Source organism: Mustela putorius, unplaced genomic scaffold (assembly GCF_011764305.1).
Source record: "Mustela putorius furo isolate JIRA1106 unplaced genomic scaffold, ASM1176430v1.1 tig00003911_pilon_pilon_pilon, whole genome shotgun sequence".
NCBI classification, from domain to species: Eukaryota; Metazoa; Chordata; class Mammalia; order Carnivora; family Mustelidae; genus Mustela; species Mustela putorius.
Window position 1 is genome coordinate 122,333 of NW_025422058.1, and position 22,679 is coordinate 145,011.

The 22,679-nt window shown below is 37.2% G+C and overlaps 1 protein-coding gene across 2 annotated transcripts in view; it reads right to left on the reverse strand.

Moving 5' to 3' along the window:
• OTOGL (otogelin like) overlaps nt 1-22,679 on the reverse strand; it is a 136,191-nt gene that overhangs the window by 68,164 nt on the left and 45,348 nt on the right. For both annotated transcript variants that reach the window (XM_045069092.1, XM_045069091.1), the window contains exons 19-25: nt 20,356-20,565; nt 17,536-17,701; nt 16,628-16,702; nt 14,691-14,743; nt 12,970-13,132; nt 8,060-8,167; nt 7,156-7,294 (exon numbers count right to left, since the gene is read on the reverse strand). In XM_045069092.1, the coding sequence (XP_044925027.1) occupies nt 7,156-7,294; nt 8,060-8,167; nt 12,970-13,132; nt 14,691-14,743; nt 16,628-16,702; nt 17,536-17,701; nt 20,356-20,565 (914 nt within the window). The remainder of the gene's footprint in view (nt 1-7,155; nt 7,295-8,059; nt 8,168-12,969; nt 13,133-14,690; nt 14,744-16,627; nt 16,703-17,535; nt 17,702-20,355; nt 20,566-22,679) is intronic.

A 22,679-nucleotide genomic window follows, 5' to 3' on the forward strand; every position in this document is an offset into this window, starting at 1 on the left:
ATTGTTACTAATTAAAGTTCCTCGGTGTTAGATTAGTCTTTATATTAAACTCAGAAATGCCACAAAATATTCTATATTGTATAGTCTGCCTTGTAATATCATGTTATTGCTGACAGTAACTTGAAAAAATATCAATTCCTAAGAGTCACATTTCTATAATTTTCATTTCTATTGTATTTCAAGTTAATATGAGGTTTGGAGATAATGCTACAGAGTTGCTAAGCAACATAAGTAATGATTATAAAGCTAGAGGGAAAAGGTCAACATCAGTGTACCACATGGATTCCTCAAACCCTTTATTCTGAGGTACTGCAAACATTTATGGAAAATATTCTCCCAAGTGATTCTAAAACAAAATGTCAGCACCTCTCAAGGTAGAATATTATTTTACTCGAATGTCAGTCAATCTAAGCACCTGTCATAGCCCCTACCCTTTTAAGGGTAAGTATCCCACACAAAGTCCTTGTTAATACAGTAGCCTCAGGAAGCCATGTTTTAGGTCCCAAAGCAGTACATTCACCAATGGGCCAAAAGAGTTCTGCTGGGTTTTTTTGTTTTTGTTTTTGTTTTTATATGAAAGAGATTTATTGGGGAGATGTGTTGAACTTTAAAGGGGCAAAGTAGGCAGAATCTGACACCTGTGATGGGGAAAGAGGAAAAAGGAGGACTGGGTAGGAAGAGTCTTTAACAGCAGCACTGTACCAACAAAACTCTGGGGAGGCTAATGGGACGTCCTTGACCCAATGTCACCCATCAGGGGAGTGGGCCAGCATACTCATTTACTGCAGCCCCCCCATACTCATTCATTGGCTAAGAACAGCTGGGGGAAGTGTGGCTTCAGCAGAAACCCAGTGGGGGATTCTGTGAGGTAACACCTGAGGTTCTCAGTCAACTCTGCTTCCCCTAAGAGGAGATCTGAATGATGCATTTCCATTGCTGCTACATCAGTTTTTGGTAGTCTTCAGGTTTTTTTTTTTTTCTTTAGTCTTTGGTGGATATAAAGACCATAAATGCTTTCACGCCACCAAATTTTATCTCTATATTTGATAGTTGTCATGAAACCTGTCATGAAGTTAATAATATGTGGCTTTAAAATCAATACAGCATCTTTTACATTTCCAATTGCATATTGGGTAGGTTCTGTGCCTCTGGGTCCACCTTTTTCTTTAGTAACAGGATTAACATAATCTGGAAATTTTGTCAATAGTACTTTCTCTAAATTAGAATCTTCTGGTGCATCAAAATGACCTTCTGGTTACTGTGGCTTCTTATGAGATTGCTTGAGAACTCATTCTCCTCACACAATGACACAGAAGAGGTGATCTTGCTGGGATGCAGCTAAGCCACTGAGCTAGACTGATACAGTCATGGTGCCAACTCGAGCCAATGGAATTTAATGAAAGCAGGAAAGACAACTCTTGCCTATTAGATTATCTCTCATGCTTGAACTGGAAAATGATGGGTTTTTTAAAAGTTTTTTGTAGTAAGATTTGAAGGTAAATAGAAAGAGGATAAAAGGTAGAAGGCTGCTGAACAGAAGAGAGCAAGCTTAAAATATAAGGAAGCAGAAACAATGATTGAACTGATGCAAAGATAAAAAATACAGAAAAGAGAGTTATATAAGCAAGCCTGAGAAAAAAGAGAGTAGAGCAGTCACACAGAAATTGTCCCTGTGGCATGAATGACAACAAAACACCCATGAACTCCTGCTGCTTGGGAGGCAAAACCATCCTTCAGCTGTCACCTTTGTGAGGTGTATAGTCTTGTTCAAAAATTTCCTTGGGATGGTATTTCCCTTGGGGTTTTGCACGAGGATTACCACAGGACACACTACTGTTGGTTCCCTGAAACAGCAGGTGCTTAACCAGGATGCCATGAGAAGAAAACCATCCTGAGGTGTTTCATTACCAAGGAACTCTGCCTGAAAATACACTGAAAAAAAGGTGGGTTATAATGGGCTGAAATACTCCAGTACCAATTCCTACCCCTTCCATGAAACTTTGCTGCTTATTCTTTCTCTAGTCAAAATTAGTTACATTCCCACAAGAAAGTTTTCATTTATCCCAGCCTGCTAGCTTCTTGTTTATTAATGACTCCCCTAAACATAAAACAATTGAGGGTAAGCTAATGTCTTTAATAATTGTACCCTTAACAGCTCCTAGCACAGAGTGTACATTTAAATACAAAAGAAAGAAAGAAAGAAAGAAAGAAAGAAAAGGAAGGAAGTAAGAAGGAAAGAAAGAAAAAAAGGAAGGAAGGAAGGGAAAGAGAAAGAAAGAAAGGTACAAAAATAATTACTGGAAAACCTATGCTATCATTGTGCTACTGAATGTTTTAGAAGGTTTAACATAAAGGGTGTATTATCTAAGTAGGTAAACTATTACAATGCAAAGTAAATATTGAACCTTAATATCTAAGATTAATAATGGAGATCAAACTTATGGATAAAATATCACAATCATCTTCCCTGAAATTTTTAATAATGATACAATATTTAAGAGTTAGTTTACATGGATAAAGTAGAAAATTAATTAAATGCTAATTTTTTGAAAAGATACTGACAGAGGTGCCTGGGTGGTTCAGTCAGTTAAGCATTCAACTTTTGATTTTGGCTCAGGTCATGATCTCAGGGTCCTGAAATCGAGCCCCATTCAGGGCTCTGCACTGGGTATGGGGTCTGCTTAAGATTCTCTCTCCTCCTCCTTCTGCCCCTCCCACCTACTCCACTCGTGCTCTCTCTCTCTCTCAAAAAAAAAAAAAAAGGCACAGAATTAATTCCATAAACTCCAAGATTTTCATCTTCTTACTGAAATAGATTAAAAAATACCCCAGGGTTGCCTATAATGTTTTGTTCATATAATTTTAAAAATTAAATAAAAGTAATGTATTTTTCACTTCCATTTTAGCTTTGGCAACATTAATGTATCAGAAATGATAGGAAATTTTCTTTATATTTTTATCATACAGTTTAATTTCATTATAAATGTTTCTGATTTTCCTGATATAAAAATGTCTAGGAAACTATAAAAAAAACTGATGTGCATTAAAAATATCCACTGTATTATAGACAAGGTATATTATACTAACTATTAATAAAGGTCTAAGTTGTTGTCTTTTTGTCTCTGATTCCTTTGTCCTCAGCATGGTTGTCACACAAAGAATATTAATAAAAACTGCACCTGAAAGACAAACCACACTAAGAACCTCATTTCAGGGAATAAAAATGATTAGCTTAGAGATGGCAAATATGTGTAAATGATTACTACTTGGAGAAAATTTTAAATTGGCTGCCCATCTCCTGAGTTTGTAACTATAAGATCATTTTAGAGTAGTTTTTCTTTTGTGGGACTGAACTGGAAAAAAAGATTGGAGATAATCAGAATTTGCTGAACAGGAAGTCAGTCAAAAACATCAAAAGAGGGGCACCCGGGTGGCTCAGTTGGTTAAGCAGCTGCCTTCGGCTTGGGTCATGATTCCAGGGTCCTCGGATTGAGCCCTGCATCAGGCTCCCTACTCAGCAGAGAGCCTGCTTCTCTCTCTCCCCCTCTCCCTGCTGCTCTACTTACTTGTGCTCTCTCTCTAGCTCTCTGTCAAATAAACAAATAAAATATTAAAAAAAAAACATCAAAAGATTTTTGTAGTAGGGAATAACATTTCCAGTCAATGTTAGGATGGCCACAGGAAGAGAAAGTGAAAGATAGCATATTTATAATTTTTAAAAGAAATACTTATATATAAACTCTCTAATGTTTTTAGGATCTCAGTTTGTTCCTTACTTAGAGATTTGCAGAGGAAACAGACATGGAAACATGGAACCTGTAAGCCCTATGTTCTAAGAAACTGTTGAAGAAAGGAGCCATCAGAAGATTATTGAGGAGTGATCAGAGACAAGGGACCAGCAGAGGCAGCAGAATGACAAAGCACAAGCTACATTAAAGGAAAAAAGAAGATAAACTTTTAAAAGTTTAATGAGGTTTTGCATTCAGGTCATCATTGACTTTTGTAGTTGAAATTTTATGAGTTTTGTGATTAGGTGATTAATAACTAACCCCCACCTCCACCACACCCCAGCCTCATGTTCAGAGGCAAGGCCCATCTTTATTTTTGGTGATCATCATACTTGCACTCCTCAGTAAAGGGCCTGACACAAGAAGGCAAACCAGAAACATTAATGGGACAAATGATGGAGAGTGATGAAATTAGAAGCATTTCAGAGCACTAAACGTTTAAGATCTCACCTGAAGAAAAGGTTGAAAACCTAATCTGGAACAAATTATAAGAAGAAGTCGAGCAGTGATTGGGGCTTGTCATAGATTAGATAGAAGCAGAGTTACAGATAGTAATACAGAGTAGTAATACAGTAGTAATACAGAAGTAGCCTCTGAATCTGGGTAGTTAGAATATTGTATTTCCTATTTTTGCTGAAGATACCCAGTGTTCTCTCTTTTTGAGTTTACAGCCTAGGTCAAGATGTCATTTGGTTCCTCATCTCTTTTTACTGTTAAACAAGTCTTACTTCTGGTTATACATTATACCTTTGTCTTAAATGTGCTTCAAACCACTTAAAAAACGATGTGCTGTATATTCCATATGCTAATACAGGAAAGGCTAAACAGCCTCCAAAATGAATAAAATATCAGAGAACCTAACAAAAATAAAACCTAGAATTATTTGTAATCAAGGAAGGAGGAAAGAGAACTGTTTGACAAGGAAGAAAGAATTAAATCTGTACTTCACAGAAATTATTCTTGTCCCTGAAAAAGTAGTAATTAAATGAAAGGGCAAGCAGCAATTCTATCCTTCTCAAAGGAAATGCTTCTTCTTCCCCCAAAAGAGAAAGCTAGGTGTGTAGAGTAAACAAAGAAATCAAAACCAAACCAAACCAAACCAAATAAAAAAATTTCGGAAGAAAAATTGAAACAGGGAAAAAAACAAAGCAAAACCTTAAGCATTGAGAATTTTACTATCCAGCATGAAAAGATTTCAAACCCATGAAAATTAGGCTGCATTGTTAACCACTAATTCATCTTGGATATGAAATAATTATCTGCTCCATGATCAAGTAACTTATTTCTTGACTTACCAAGTATATGTTGATCAAATTATCCTAATTATTTTGGGGCCTGGTACTGGTTTTACTGATTTTCATAAAAATGTCCATTACAATATAGTAAATAATTCTTTAGTATAATTCTAATTAATTATTAATAGTAGTTTTTCTTCTCTTTAATTACTAAATTGAAATCCATGAAACTTATATTCTGAAGTCTGTCTTTTGTAAACACTTTCTTTTTTAAAGAACATTGTTAAAGTACCAAAAGGAAAAATACTTCTATTTTGGTAAAAAAAAAAAAAAAAGCAATTCCAGAACTTAAAAATATAGACTTTAATCTTACCACATGAATCCTAATGACAGATCTTAATCTAGATATTAAATTCAGGATCTAAATTTCATTGCTTACTAAGAGATTGGAAGACTATTTCCTGTGACATATCTTCTCGTACACAGACAAGCATATCTTATTAAAATTTGAAATTGAACATGAGATATTGATTTTTAACAGAAGAATATAGTAGCAAATTAAAGTTATGATAGGAGTCAGGTTTTAAAAGTCTAAAAGTCAAACTTTAATGGCTCTTGCCTGCTAAATGGAATGATACTCTTACAGTGAAGCACCAGAAATAAATAAATACATATATACATACATATACAGTTTTTTTTTAAGGCTGCTATTATCATTCAGCAACAAACACAAGCACATACTTTCACTTAACCAAAAATCAGAGTTGAGACAAATATTCTACTTGAAATGTTTTCTGCACAATCATTGTTTTAAAATAGACTGGTAAACACTATGATTTCTCTACTGTGAAGACAAATGAGGGGTTGAGGAAAAGCCAGGCAGAGCATAGAGCTCAAATAAGTAGTTAGTAAGAGTTCGCCAAATGCTCAGCATTTTGCAAAATGACTTGGGGAGGGAAAAAAATGTAAGGCATGATTCCAATCTTCTCAACTTCAGAATTTTCTTGGACAAATCTGGATTTATTCTTTATGAAACTTGAAATTGTTCCTAGTGGAAGCTGAGGATAGTATCAAATGGGAAATTTAATGGTATAAAACATATGCAGGAGTTGTTTAAGTTTAGAACACAATGGATTTCACCTTTTTTTTTTTAAATTTACTAGAACTGATACAAAATAGGAATGTGTCTACTTTGTTGATACATGCTTTAAAGAACAGGATCACACACACACACACACCTCTATTAACATAAAAGCCTTACCCAGAAATAAGACATGCATTCAAGATAATCACAGGTTACCTTACTGGAAGAAAAGATGTTATTTTGTTTATTCTTGTACAACTTCTTTCTAAAGTTAACATTTTTATATTTAGAAATTTAATTCTGGGGTCAGTGATGTCTAAATAAAATGCAGGTATAAAGAAAACCCAAATGCATTAAGCATATGAGAAATTTTAAGGATTTTATCGGGTACACTAAGCCCAGGGTTGACTATAGTATATCATCAAGATAATATATCTGGAATTAAGAATAATGTCTCTTTCTTGCTATAATCATGAACAATACATATTATTCAGTGCATGGTTTAATGTCTTATATTTATATTCACCAAACTAAGCCCATAAAAATAAAAATGGTTGGCATTTATTGAACACTTACTATACATCAAGCACTGTCTAAAAGCTTTACATAATTTTATCTTATTTAATCCTAAAGACTACCCCAGGATACAGGTACAATTATTATCCCCATTTTGCAAATTAGAAAACAGAAGCAGAGAAAGTTTAAGAAGTAGCCCATCTCATTGAGCCCCGCTTTGGGCTCTCTTCTCAGCAGGGAGTCTGCTTCTCCCCCCAACCCGCCTTCTCTGCCTGCCTCTCTGCCTACTTGTGATCCCTCTCTGTCAAAAGAAATAAATAAAATCTCTAAAAAAAAAAAAAAAAGAATTAGCCCATTTCCTATTAAATAATAAAACTTATGAGTCAAAGTGAAATGTGAAATGTTTAAAATTGCTATCACTTTTGTAGGTTTTATTAATGGCATGTGGATTTGATGTATCATATATTGGCATACTTGTTTTTACATTAAGCTTTTACACAAGGGCAAATAAAAGTACCTAATTGTGACATACCTTTATCAGAAATACCTGGCAATCACTGATATAGTCATATTCCAGTCCGTCAAAAGAATGATAATGCCGGTCCCCATATATTGTACACACAGCCGGGCATGGATAGTAGGTGCAATTGAACATCCCTCGTCGACAAACACTAGCCAAAAATAACACCAGTTATCTCTCTAAGACGTTTGGCTCTAATTAGAGTTTTGCAAGTGGTAAAAACATTGTAAGCTTTGTATTCAAGAACATTCACTGAGCCAAGAGCCCTTAGTTATATGCCAATTGGTTCAATAACATCTATTACATTGACAAATTAGGCCTATGTTTATCACTTTGCTTAAATATATTATCAGAGAGCACAATCAAGCCTAAAAATTGTTGCTTCGTTCACCTGAAAGCAGAAGACAGAATAAATTATTGAAATAGCCCTGATGGGAGCAAAAAAAACCATAATGCCATCTCCTATATTTGGATCAGTTTAAATATACTACATGTGACATTGTTCATGAGCTTGGATTTTTTTTCCCACATTTTAAAGAAATTATATTTCAATTTTATTTTATGGGATTGTTTTGGCTTATTTCCAAACATAAGACCTTCTATTAAATGTGATCTTCTCTTTGGTGCATTTATTAATTTCTTATAAATTTGAGATATTCTTATCCTTATTAAATTTTCAAGTTTTCACATTTCACGGTTTGTTTTTTTTTTCCCCCTGGGCTAAAGAAATATGCCTCAAAATAATGGTATGATTCCCCTGTAGGAATAGCTTTCTACCAACTCCTGAATGCCTTTAAAATCTTATTTACTCAGGCTTGATTTAGTGTTTGCTCAAGTCAGTCACATTAACTATAAGATGATCGAAACTAATACAATTGCTTAGGAAAAATGTTTTGAAATAAATGGATCTCATTACCAGGTATAACATGGTGTAGCAATCACTTCTCCTGAGAGGTACTCCCAATCTTTCCAGATACACGGACAGCTTTCAGGAACATAACATTTTCCTTTGTGCTCTGCCATTCTTCCGATGAAGAAGTAAATGCTATTTAGTTTCAGTTTTTTAAGAATCAGAAATCTTGTTATATTCACCACCATCTATATTTGTTACGACTGCCACAGGCATGTTCTCTCTGACTTATGGAGGGGGTGGATCTAATCTTTTGCTCTCTCTTTTTCACACAGTACCTTGCAGATCATAAGAGTAAATGAAATGCCAGCAAGTGATCAGTTGCAATATTTTAAACTGTTTGTTATTGCTTAGCACAATAAAAGATAAACACAAGCTTAAATTTCCGGGGACAGTGAGCTATTGTGAAAACAACATTTAAAGAATATGTGAGGGCCCTTTTTTTGGTATTTGCTACTTAAGAGAAAAAAATCCATAGGGCCTAAAAATTTTTCAATAAAAGAGTAAATTATGAAATGGATAACCTTTTCTGTTGCAGGACAGAGAGAATAATCAAACACTCCTTATGGGGGAGCCTGGGTGGCTCAGTGGGTTAAGCCTCTGCCTTCAGCTCAGGTCATGATCCCAGGGTCCTGGGATTGAGCCCCATCGGGTTCTCTGCTTAGCAGGGAGCCTGCTTCTTCCCTTCTCTCTTTCTGCCTGCCTCTCTGCCTACTTGTGATCTCTGTCAAATAAATAAAATCTTAAAAAAAAAAAAAAAGCTCCTTATGTAAGTGCTTAAATTTAAAATCCTGAGAGTTAAGATGTGTTTTGAATAAAAAGTCACTATATCAAGTGTTTCACATTTTTTAATAGTATATTTAAATGTTAGTGTCCTTTAATGTGTTATTTTCTTCTTGAAAGGTTATCCCATAAAAAAGTATCTTAAAATATCTATGAATAGAACAATTAAATATTATAATCTCAAGGGATAATTACTGTTAGTGTATTTTCAAAATATTTTGAATGAAGATTTATGATACATATTCCAATACCCTTAATATAAATATATAGAAAAATATTTCAATATGCTTAAACTCTTTTCTCAAGAATTTATTTCATCAACAATAAAATACTACTAATAAAGAAAATTGAAATCATAATAATATAACTAATATACTAATTTAAAATAAAATAATAAACACAAATAACTATTAAAAATAGAAAATATATGGGGTGCCTGGGTGGCTCAGTGGGTTAAGCCTCTGCCTTCAGCTCAGGTCCTGATCCCAGGGTCCTGGGATCGAGCCCCACATCGGGCTCTCCGCTCAGCGGGGAGCCTGCTTCCTCCTCTCTCTTTGCCTGCCACTCTGCCTACTTGTGCTCTCTGTCTGTCAAATAAATAAATAAATAAAAATCTTAAAAAAAATAGAAAATATGAAGTGTTTTCTGAATATGCTTTAAAATGTTATAATTCATTGCTATCAAAATTTACATAGAGGGGCATCTGGGTGGTTCAGTGGGTTAAAGCCTCTGCCTTCAGCTCAGGTCATGATCCCAGGATCCTGGGATCAAGCCCCACCTCGGGCTCTCTGCTCAGCAGGGAACCTGCTTCCCCTCCTCTCTCTCTGCCTGCCTCTCTGCCTACTTGTAATCTCTGTCTGTCAAATAAATAATAAAATAAAATCTTTAAAAAAAAATTTACATAGAAGTCAAGAATTCCGGATTCTTGCCTCTTCTCTCGAGTAAAAATGATCCCATTATTTTCCTTCTCTGCTTTCCCTCTCACAGCTCCTCTAGCACAGCACTGTAATTCCTTATTTAATATATACATTGTCCATTAGACTTCACACTCCATTCAGGAAGGCATGAATATCTTGATGGTTGTGTCCTGAAGTCTAACATACAGCAGACACTCAATTATTGAATAAAGGTGACCTAATGAACCTATGTAAATGCTGCATTAACTCATTTAGATTTCTTCCTTTCAGACAACAGAGTCCGAGAGTCTCGGCTCCCCCATCCCACACTTCTCTCCACGTTCCCTGGCATCATCGTCATTTCTCCTCTGCCTGGAAAACCCTGCTGCTCCCCAGCTCAGCCCAAACAACTCCTCACCATTTAAGACTCAAATTAATGCAATCTTTTATGTCCCACATTCCCCATAGAAATTTGTAAAAAACCTTTACTAGAGGATCCATCTCAATGAACTGCAAGTACTTGATTAACTCTCTCATAGAGAAATTTTAAAAAAACACAAACAGCAAAAACTAATATTTTTGAGTGCCTCCTTGGCCCAGCCACTATTCCAACCACTTTAAATACAGCACTAACTCACCTAATCCTAGTGACAGTCCCACAGGCAGATTCTGTTTTTTATAAATGTATTTTATAGTGCCCCCCCACTTGTAGCTTAACACAGTGTCCCAAACATTAACACCACATGACTGGTACACTGCACGTACTCGACCCCCATGAAATAGACATTTGTAGATACACTTTAAAAAGAGGAAGCTGAGGGCGCCTGGGTGGCTCAATGAGTTAAAGCCTCTGCCTTCAGCTCGTGTCATGATCCCAGGGTCCTCGGATCGAGCCCCGCATTGGGCTCTTTGCTCAGCAGGGAGCCTGCTTCTTCTTCCCTCTCTGCCTACCTCTCTGACTACTTGTGATATCTGTCTCTCAAATAAATAAAAATCTTAAAAAAAATAAATAACAAATAAAAAGAGGAAGCTAAGATTCCAAGTGGTTAAGTCACTTGCCCTGAGGTACTTCAGCTAATAAGGAGAGCCAATATCTGAACCATTTTTATATGACACTTTTCACTATATTACTTTCCATTTCTTTAATCCATAGTGATTTCTTTTCTTTTAAGGTTTATTTATTTGAAGGGGGGGGGCAAAGGAAGAGGGAGAGAAACTCAAGCAAACTCCCCACTGAGCTTGGAGCTTGACCAGAGACTCAATCCTGCAACCCTGAGATCACCAGGCATGAATCACCACCTGAGCTGAAACCAAGAGTTTGACACTAAACAAAAGGAGCCACCCAGACGCTCCAACAATGATTTCTAAACCAAGGAATGAGGATCTTTCCTTTCATACTCAATGAACTGCTGTCACTCTGAGGAGACCCATAAAACAGGGGATATGAGGCTTATTGTCCTAAAATAAGCCAGCCAAGGTCATATGGAAGACAATCCAAATCATATTACCATGAACAGCTTTGTAACAGGAAAGTTATATATAATAAAATTATTTCCAAATCAGTCAAAGGCCTCTTAGTTAATTCCAACCATATTTACTTCAATACAATAAGAGAAGGTGGGAGAAAATTTCTTGAGTTTTGTAATGAAATTAGACTAGTAAATCAATCAATCATTGTTGAACTAAAAAGTCAAAGGTGACAGTAACTAGATTTCTTTAAAAAAAAAAAAAGAGAGCGTCAACTGAAAGCCTGTGAAACAAAATTAGGATGCAGCTTTATCTAATCAGCCATGCACCCTTGAGTCGTAATCATATCACTTTAATCAAGTGATGTCGTAGGTTTCAATTATTTTACCATCATAAAGGTGATATTTCCCTTGTCCTTTTTACTAAAATGTCTTCCTCACTCATCTGCTCTAGGACCTGGTTTCTACCTGCCTTTATTCTCCCACACACAGACACCTGTTCTTTCAACCTCTTCCCTTTCTGAAGAGATTGGTACAGTACCAAGTCATTTGGCTCTTCCCTCTACTCCAGATGGGGATGGACAAATGCCAACTCTCCTGAGAAACAAACTACAAAACCTCTCTCTTCTTTGCTCATGGTTCAGATGACCCGAGCCCAGGAATCCCTCTGTGTGAATAGGCTCACCAAGGAAGAACGGGTGACCTGTTTGCCTCAGATGGCCTCTCCTTATGCTCTGCCTCCACTCACTACCAGGGGAGGGAGGGCCAGTGAGGCCAGATGTTATGTGCCTGCAGGGAAACGAATAACCACCAGATTCTGTACTTAACTTCCCCATGTACGAGGCATTCCTGCTATTAAAGGAAACTTACAAAAATAGGAGTAGATTATTCTGCCATAAGATAGTGATTCATATTTATTGAGTATACACACACACACACACACACACACACACCGTATATCACAGGCTTAAAAGAAACTTGCAGAAAAATAACTCCGCTAACATCAGCAGAGCTGGGGTTTGAACTCCAGTGTGTTTGAACCCAGAGATCCCGCTGTTACCCACTGCCCTGTGTAGCCTCAACACACCATTTTTTTGTAACATCCATTAAGCAAAGCAGTTGGCAAGATGCCTGCGTGGCTTAGTTGGGTAAGCATCTGACTCTTGATTTCAACTCAGGTCATAATCTCAGGGTTGTGGGTTCGAGCCTCCCATCAGACTTCATGCTCAGCATAGCGTCTGCTTGAGATTCTCTCCCTCTGCCCCTCCCCCTACTCATGCTAAATAAATAAGCAAAATCTTAAAAAGGTAAAAATAAAAAAATAAAGCAGTTGGCATCATAGTTATGACTTAATTTCAACAACAGTAATAGCACAACAGAATATACAAAAGATATGCACTTAAAGTATTTTAAATAGATAATGGCTCACTAGCATGTTCTGAAAATTGCAGTCAAAACAGAAGATAAACGCCAAGTCCATCCTGAAATGAGTTCTCTCTTCAATTCATTGTACTACTTTAATAATATTGTACATATAACATGTGACATAATCATGTGTTATATGTCATATGTCATATTTAAAATACATGTGATATGTTACATGAATATAGCAAAATAATTGCAATAGTCTTCTAGTTGCCAACTCAAAGTTAACCACAGTTAACCAAAGTCCAGAACAATTTTAGCTAAATATTTCTAAATATTTCTATCAAATATTTTGTCAAATCCTGAATATTTTCAAAAAAAAAGAGAGAGAGAGAAAGACACTTACCCTGGAGCACAAACACAGCCACTTATACAGGGGGACGATGGGGCACAAGTGAAGTTCATGGCCAGGTTTGCACATGTAGTCTCACAATTTACACCACCAGCTGGCAATTCAGGGTCAGGAAATCTGCAGTCAAAATACACTTTTCCTTCGGGACAGGCAGGAACTTCATGGGAAAGACACAGAAAAAATGCCCTTAACTCTGTATTTGTTCCATAGACAAATAATCACACTGATAGGCATTTGTCGTCAAAGCAGAATTCATCCTAGAATATCCTACCAGTAATTACTAGCTCTGAGTCTGTAACATTCCGCTGAGGAACTTAGAAACCTTCTCCAGGAAGATTTTCTATTGTTTCCTACATTTCAGAAACTTATTTGGAGTTGGAAAACCTTCTCTGCTTTCCACAGAGCAATAACTAAACAACTATTGTATCATTTTCTAAAGTCAAGAATCAGGGTATTTGGATTAATCCAAACATACACTTTCAATTTCTTGAAGACTGGTACGATACATACTTACACTCTTACAAAGCCATGTGTTTCCAATGAACACATGATAGGTTCAGGTCCTCCCCTCTGAGTCATTATTTACATCAGTCCTCAATAGAGTGTAGAAGTACAAAAGGAGACATAATTATAGGCAGTATAGGGGTTACATAGCCTTCCGGAAAGCTTTTGGGCTCAGAGAGATTCAGTAAGTTGCCTCCTTGGGGCCAATGGGATCAAATGGTGTGGATTCCTCTGTGAGAAGTCTGGCCACCTGGACTTTCCCTTTTTAACCTGAAGCCACCCTGAAGCAGATAGGGCAGAGCAAGGATGGCCCATTAATACTGAATATGTGTGTGGTCCATGAACACAGCCCATAAAGAAGCCTAGATAGTTTGAATCTTCATAAAGCAAATGCAGAGCATATTAAGCGAAGCAAATTTATTATAAATATATACAAGACCATACGAATAATTAAAAACAACAGCTCCATTTTATCAGCCTGCCCTTATTCTATCCATTAAAATCAATGAAGGCATTGTTGTTGTTATTTGTCTGGAACTTCTACACCATGACTAAAAACTTGAGGCTTTGTAGTGGTGAAAATAAATAATAGGTAGGGTACTTTAATATATAGGACTTTCAGGAATGATATGTAAGAGGAATATAACATTCTAAAGAGAGATGGCAGTAGATGTCATTTTGCAAGCCATGTTTACCTGATGGCTGCTGGTCCTGGAGTCTAAGAACCAGTGGCAGTGGCAGCAGAAATGTAGAATCTTGGGCATCACCCCTGACCAGCTTGATCAGAATTAATGTTTCACCAGGGTCCCCAGGAGATTGTGTATACATTACACCTGGGAAGTCCTGGTTTAGAGTAGTTTCCCAATTTCCAGTCCAGTTGGTTTCAACAGATGCCTGGATACATGAGCCTAAAGCCTTTGGTGTAGTCCCTGAAGTCGTTCTGGGGTGGGCGGCCTGTAGGCAGCATCCCTGGGTTGAACAGCTCTGCCCCTCCGCAGCCTTGTCAGTTCACCCCAAGATGTCCTACAAATATTATAATTATCAACATGAAAAAACTAAGGAAGCACTGGAGCTCCATGCTGAGGAACACTCCCAAGGCTACGTATTCATGCATCTTGGCAAGGTGGGCTGCGATGGATTTATGACTTCCAGAAAAATGGGAAAGGTGTTAGAGCTGCGTTCTTTAAGGAAAACACCTATCTCGATCTTACCAGTAGAGGGCGTTGCTGGTTCATCACATTTCACGGTCCCATTGGAACACTGGCTGGCAGAGGTAAACAAATAGTTAATTTATGAAGCCACACTTCAGTTTTTTTCTGTATTTCAAAAACAATCTATTGTGCAAGCACTGATTGGATAGACAGATAAATGTTACTTTTTCCACATATTTTTTTTTTTAATAAATAGGTTATTGGTTTAGGCCCAATTTGAAAAAAATTATTTCGGTTCATTTTTTATCAAACACGTATGTCGGGGGCACTGCAATGGGCATAGGGAATACAAAACCCAAAATTCATGGTCTTCACCCAAGTACTTATATTCTAGTAAGAAAGGAAAACATACAAATAAAAATGTATGCAGTATGACATATACAATAGAGAAATATGCTCAAAATATGAAAGTAAAGCGCCGAAAAATGTCTTAAAATCTCTTGGCAACTGACATCAAGATAGTCAAAGACGGTAAAGCCTGGACAGTCTTAAAGAATTGGATGTAGGTGATGATATGGATAAAGCAGGAAGGCTATAACACTCAGGGGAGATGTGGTACAAAGCAGTGTTCTGTGTGACAAAGTACAATGCAAGAAGTGACAGGAGATGCAGATGGCAAAGAGGCCAAGGTCAACCTCATTAAGATGCTAAGCCTTTATCCCAGAGACCTTAAAAGGAGAGGTAATAAGGTTGGCTCCAATTGTAGAAAACTCCTTCTGGCAACAGTATTGAAGATAGAGTGCAGTCACATTTCCCTTGCAACTTAAGATCTAAATTCAGGGCATAAAGCAAACCAAATCAAGCAAGATTAATCTTGAAAGTCCTTTAAAAAGATAGCACTTAACTATATGTCCATTTTAAAAAAATCAAGATAGGAAACAACACACGAGTTCTTAAGAACTCCATCATAAACAGCGTTTATTTCAGCTTTGGACCAGATCATGCGTTCTATATTTGAGCCCAGGTTACATGAAACATACGCTTATGCATCATGTAACTGAGCTGACACCCAGAGGTACAGTTCTCTCTCACTGGGCATGGCAGAGGGGAACCAAGGGATCTCGGGGCCCAGATCCAGGTTTTCCATATCATATGTTCCCTGGGACATAGGGTTACGGGGGTGAGTGTTTGAATAACAGACACCAAACCCTTAGAAGGGTACCAGAACTGCAGAATATGCACAGTGAGGCTTAGATATCATTATTACCATTATTATTACTGTTATCTGCTGTCTATTATTATCTGCTGGTTCCTGTGGTGCAACTGAAAGATGGAGATTGGGAGTTGGATGGAGATCCATGCGGACTACTGCATGGATGTGTGTGCATTTTTAACGAACAGGTTAGGACAGGAAAGAGTGTTATCCTATTAATAAGTGCTCTCTTGCTAGGATCGATGTCACTAGGGAGGAGGTTCACTGATTTCAGCATGAGATATCAGCTGGTCAGTCCAACTAAAATCCCTCAGCAACTTGCAATCTTTCTTTCTTTCTTTCTTTCTTTTTTTTTTTTTTTTTAAGAGAGAGAGAGCACAAGCAGGGGGAGAGGCAAGCAGAGGGAGAAGCAGGCTCCGTGATGAGCAAGGAGCCCAGTGCAGGACTCGATCCCAGGATCCCAGGATCATGATCCAAACTGAAGGAAACCACTTAACCCACTGAGCCACCCAAGTGCCCCAACTTGCAGTATTTCTGAGAACCAAACCCCTCAAAGGGCTTCCATTTCGCTGCATGCCACTACAATTAGTAACTGTTTTCTGCAGTTATGAGTACAAGACTTAGGCATTCTGGGCTGAAATGTAATATACATATGGAAAAAGCCACATAAAGGTTATCTCTATATTTTAAATCACAGAAGTCATTTTTAAAATCACAATTTGGGTTAAAGGAGTCTATTAGTTCTTGTTGTCAAGTATAAGCCCCATCATTGAAATAAATCTACCATAAGCCCGACGGTGTTGGGATGAGCTCCCCGGGTTGATAAATGCTGCCCCTATAATGACACCGGCAGTGAAATCTATAAAAAAGAAAGGGGGGGGGAGGGGAGTTAAGTTAATAAAATAGTATATACATAAAAAAAATCCACGAAAATTCATGCAGCCCTTTTGCTCCGTATTGGTCATTGTAAGGCGCACACTGAAGATGACCCTATCCATCGCCTGTGCACAGTTCTACCATATGAATGGCGGGAACTGTTTCCCTGGGGAGTGTCATGCAGCTTCAGATCATGTTTCCTACATACAGAAGCTCTAGGGTGTGAGTCACAGTACAGACTATGTTGTTTAAGTCACAAAAACGTCCCCGAATGCACTTCAGAGAAACATAATCGATATACCATCCCGCCCTACGTGCGAGACAAAAGTCCTGATCTCACAGGAGATGTCAGGACGTTCTGAGCGCTGACAGACAATCCTGCTCCTGAAATTTGTCACACGACAGTGAAACAAAAACCTTATTATTAATTTTGATGTGGTAAAAACAAGCAGGGATAAATGTTGGGATTAACCATCACTTTCCTTCGCTGTTTCTACAGCTATTGGTGAACATGGGCAGGGTTAAAAATAAGTCAGTAAAGGTAAAGACAGCAAGAAAGATTAATGACACAGCTTACAAGCAGATCTTTGCCTATATGCATACTTGTGTAGGGGGAAAGTGGTTATTCAATAATGGAGAAAATTTATTTCCCAGTAAATGGTGCTGAGTTGGTTAAATTTGAAAAAAGAAAGAAAGAAAAAGAAAGAAAGAAAAGAAAAGAAAGGAAAAGAAAAGAAACAAAACAAGCATGCAAGCCCATTTAACCCGTAAGGACAAAGAGACCCTGGAGCCCGGCAGCCCATTCCTGTGACTTACATGGGCACACAAAAGCTAAGCGTGTCTTCATAGTATTTGCCTTCCGGACAGTTGCAGCCTTCAGCGCAGTCGTCATTACACTGCTCGGGGGCGGCGAGGGCAGTGCAGGAGCGCCGACAAAAGGAGGAGCAGTGATGGTACAGCATGCCCTTCTGGCATACGACCCCTAGGATGAAGGAGCAACAGTGAGAAGGACTGCCCCAGGAGGCAGAGACATTTATGCTGGGTCATAGGCCTCTGATAGAAGCATGAAAAACCAAGATACATTATACATCGGTAAACCTTAGAACATTCCATAATCTTATAATAGAAATAGTAAACAAGGGTGCCTGGATGGCGCAGTCACTCAGCATCTGCCTTCAGCTCAGGTCATGATCTCAGGGTCCTGGAATTGAGTCCCACACTGTGGGGCTCCCTGCTCAGCAGGGAGCCTGCCTGTCCCTCTTCTTCTGCCCCTCTCCCCTGCACCCTGCTTGTGCTCATGCTCTCTCTCAAATAAATTTTTTAAAAAATTATTTTTAAAAAGATATATATATTTATTTTATATATATTATATTTTTATATATATTTCTTTATATAGAAAGAAATAATAAACAAATAAGCAAATAAATAAAATGCTTACAGTTGGCCCTTGAATAATATGGGTTTGAACTACACGGGTTGGTCCACCTATACTTGGATTTTTTCAATAAATAAAGAACAGGAGTAAATGTATTTTCTTTATGATTTTCTTAATAACATTGTCTTTCCTCTGGCTTGCTTTATTATAAGAATATACTACATAATACATAAGCAAAATATGTGTTTTTTGACCATTTATGTTATCTGTAAGGCTCTGGGCAATAGTAAGCTATTAGTAGCTAAGTGTTACCGGGAGTCAAAAGCTATACATGGATTTGGAGTGTGTAGGTGGTGGGGAATCAGTACCCCCAACTCCCACATTGTTCAAGGATCAACTGTATTTGCCTCAATAGAAGTGTAACAGATGTATAAAGTTTCTATTTTGAAACATTCTGAAGTGTGACATTCCATAACAGTCTAACAATCTGTACTATATTCTTTTAATATATAAGGTATTTGCAAGTCCAAATAAACTTTCTGTCCTCACATTTTAAATCTATTGCTGCTATACTGACATCATCTTGTTTGTGACATTCTTTAAAGCTAAGTAACCTTTAAGTCCTCTACAAATAAGGCAAAAGTTGGCTTAATTGATTCATACTCATAGATCTTACTTTTCACTTTCTGAATCATGTTCCTACTTTTTTCTAAACCTTCCCAATTTCTCTTTAGACCAACCCAAATTGGTTATAGTAGACAAGGTAAAATAATCTAAAAACACACCTGTAAAAAAACTAAAAAAACACAGACCTGTACCCCTGGGGATAAAAATATATGTTTATAAAAAATAAAAAATAAAAAAAAAAATAAAAAAAAAACCTAGAGGGGTGTCTGGGTGGTTCAGTCAGTTGAGTTTGGGGTCTACTTGAGATTCTCTCATTCTTCCTCTGCCCCTCCCCCAGCTTGTGTTCTCTCTCTCTCAAATAAATAAAATCCTTTTAAAAAAAAAAAAAAACTAAAAACAGCTAGATAAAATATAATGGAAATTATGTTAAATGTATAATTGATCCTGTGAGGAAAAAGTGGGCAAGGGGTTATCTCCCCAGATACCAGATGTGAAGAGGGAAATAAAATCCAGAACTTAGAGAAGAGAAAGGGAGAATGAGTCCCAGTAATCTTGAACCTTACATTTAACTCGTGTAGGAAAGGGAAATGAGAGTTGATCCTTCACAAGGCAAGGAACTGGGAGAACTTTAACTTGGCTCTCAGAAAAGCTCCTTCCTCAGTTAAAAGACATACTACAGCAGAGGTCAGCAAACTTTTTTTGTAAAGGGCCAAGTGGTACATGGCCTCAGCTTTGGAGGCCATACACACAGTCTCTGTCACAACTATTCAACTCCATCCTTATAGCTCCAAAGAAGCCATAGACAATATGGATGTATATGGGCAATAAGCTTTATTTACAAAAATATAGAAAGCTCAAAGGTATCATTTGCCAACTCCTGAACTAGAAGAAATTGGATCATAGTACAGGAAGAGGCCAGGAAATCTTCTCTGATTCTGTGGGGTGTCTGATGAAATAAAGTATCCTCTGAGAAATTAAATCTCAGATTTACATCCTGTGCAGTTTGGTATATGAATTTACATCACTTTTGTATTTACATTATTTTTATCTTAGAAAGCCCAAGCTGACAAATTACTATCAAAACTGGCCAGCCATCCCCCTGCAGCAATAGGAAAAAGCTTAATGAAACCTGTAGCAGGGCGTGGGGATGGAAAGGTGGAGAGAGTAACACTCCTGAAACCCAGGGGCTGCAAGCTTCTAACAGTGGCAGGGCAAGGGGTAGCCCTTATATACATGAACTCATAAAAAATTACAGATCATATAAAGAAAGGACACAATCTACCATGAATGAGACAACAGACACCATAAGCCATGAGGTTGAACTTGAGATAATTGCCTGTTGTGTATTTACCTACAAATCGCCTATATTTTCCAATACTTCGATGTGACATTTCTATGATAAATTTTTTCAGATTTTTCACATTATTTCTGCTGCATATCTCAAACCATGCTGTTATAACTCTAATTTTGCTTATAATAAAAATATTTTTAAAAATTTGTCTTATCCTATATAGTTCTAATTTTAAGAAGTGAAGTACTTCGTTTGTTTTTCACGTTTGCACACTAGAAATGATTACACAAAAATCTCTAAAGTGTCATCTGATCATCTTTATCTGTGCTGTCATCATACTCACCACAGAACGAAATCTGAGCTCTGAAATCGATGATAATACCACGCTGGCCACAGAGGTAGGCGTAGTGGGCAAGAGCATTGCAGAGACAGATGCTTCCACACTTGCAAGCATCATGGCGGCACAGCTGATAGTACAGCCCGGGGCTGATGTAGATGTGGCAAGCCGCGAAGAGCTCTCGGTGGATAACATCACAATGTGCTGCATATCCAACTAACAGACAACCCCCCCCCCACCAAAATCCATTAGCACCTCATTTATTAGTCTAGATCATACCGCTAAGTTCCAAGTTCCAGAACTATCTAAGCATCTTGCTTTTCTAGGAACATACTGAATTGCCGTATTATTTTCAACAAGAATCACTATTTTCCATTTATGCTGTTTTGTGGGTTTGTTTTTACCTTTAGTGATATTGATGGCAGCCCTTATTCCATACCTAATAAGCTTTTAGCCAAAAAAGAAAAAAAAAAAGAAAAAGAAGAAGAAGAAGAAGAAGTATTGTGTTATAGCTGAGTAAGAGAAGTAACAGAAGGGTCAATAGAAATGGCCTCAATCACTCCATTGTCTGTGGATCTTTATAGAAAATTGTCCCAACTGTGCTGTAAAGAATTGGTGAGTATTGGAAGGCTTATTTCCAGACAGCCACACACAGTGAGAGTGGTGCCAGACTGCGGATGCTGTAGCAACTCCCCAGAATACACAATTATCCAGGAAGGATTGGCAAACATCTCATTCCAATGAAGTCTCTGGGGTGAATGTACTGTGGCAGTTACCATACAGTCATCGAATACAATGTCTGCACAAGGCACAATGTCTGGCAAATATTAGGAGCTGAAAAATGTCTGATAAGTGAACCTAGGAATGCATGAATAAATGAATCATGAATAGAAATTAGGGATTGGATCACATGCTAACGGCCATGAAATATAACTACCAAGCCATTTTGGGAGGTTTGTGTAACCATTTCTTGAAATTTATTGACTTTTCCCTTTAGAATGACTGATCAGATAGAAATGATGCAAGTAACCAAGTTTGACAAAGCAATCTAGATCCCATCTTTCTAAAAACAAACAAACAAACAAAACACCTGAACCCAGCCATAAAAAAGAATGAAATCTTGCCATTTGCAATGACGTCGATGGAGCTAGAGGGTAAATAATAAGGTAAGCGAAATAATAAGTCAGTCAGAGAAAGACAAATACCACATGATTTCACTCCTATGTGGAATTTAAGAAACTAAACAGATGAACATAGGGAGAAAACAAACCAAGAAACAGACGCTTAACTATAGAGAATAAACTGAAGGTTGCCAGAGCGGGGGGGTGGGGGAGGGATCAGCTAAATGGGTGATGGGTATGAAGGAAGGTACTTGTGATGAGCACCAGGTGTTATATGTAAATGATGAATCACTTCTACACCTAAAACTAAGATTACACTGTATATTAACTAACTGGAATTTTCTTAAAAATCTGAATTTATTTTGAGTATTTTAAATATATTTATCATTGATAAGGAAATGCATGGTAATTTTCTGAATATTATATTTTGCATGGCTATGCATATATATATGAAAACAGGTAACTTAGACTATAACAATTATAATAGCATTCTGTTGGCAAGCATTTTCCTAATCCGCAAGAACTCCAAAACAAAGGAATTCAACGGTGGGGCTTTTACTATGTGCCCTAAAGATTTGTAGATCAAAAAATATCCTTACTAGCATTAAGTAAAAGGGTGCTTCAAGAAGATCCTTGTGACAAACATCCTTCAAAATCCACTTCAGAATTATAGATTTGTATCTATTTTCCTTTATTGGGGATCTTTCTATGCTTACCTATTTGAAGTTTTAAAAACTGGGTCATGACAAAGGTGAAGAAGGATAATATCTAGACTAAATGTCATGGAAGACATGAGACAGGGGAATAAAAGTGATTAGACATATAATAAAAGTGATTTTATAAAAGGGAAGTCATAAAAGACCAGGGGGGATTTGAATTTATCCTTTAGACTCTATTCCCACATTTACATGTTATTAAAAAAATAAAGTTGCTGCAGTATCAAAGAGAGAATCTAGAAAATTAGAAACAAACTGAGCAAGACTGATGGAAGGAGAAGGAACTCTATTAGTAGAAATTTGAGGACAGAACAGGGGAGAAAGTATCATTAAATGGGAGAGAGATTAAAAGTATTGAGTTATGGAGACCACAAGACTTTAGTCTAATCCTCTTACTCTAGATAGGAAAAATGACCACAGGAGTTAACAATCTTCTACAAGTTTAGAAGCTAGGTTAGACAGAACAACAGCACTGAAAACATTATCTTGTATT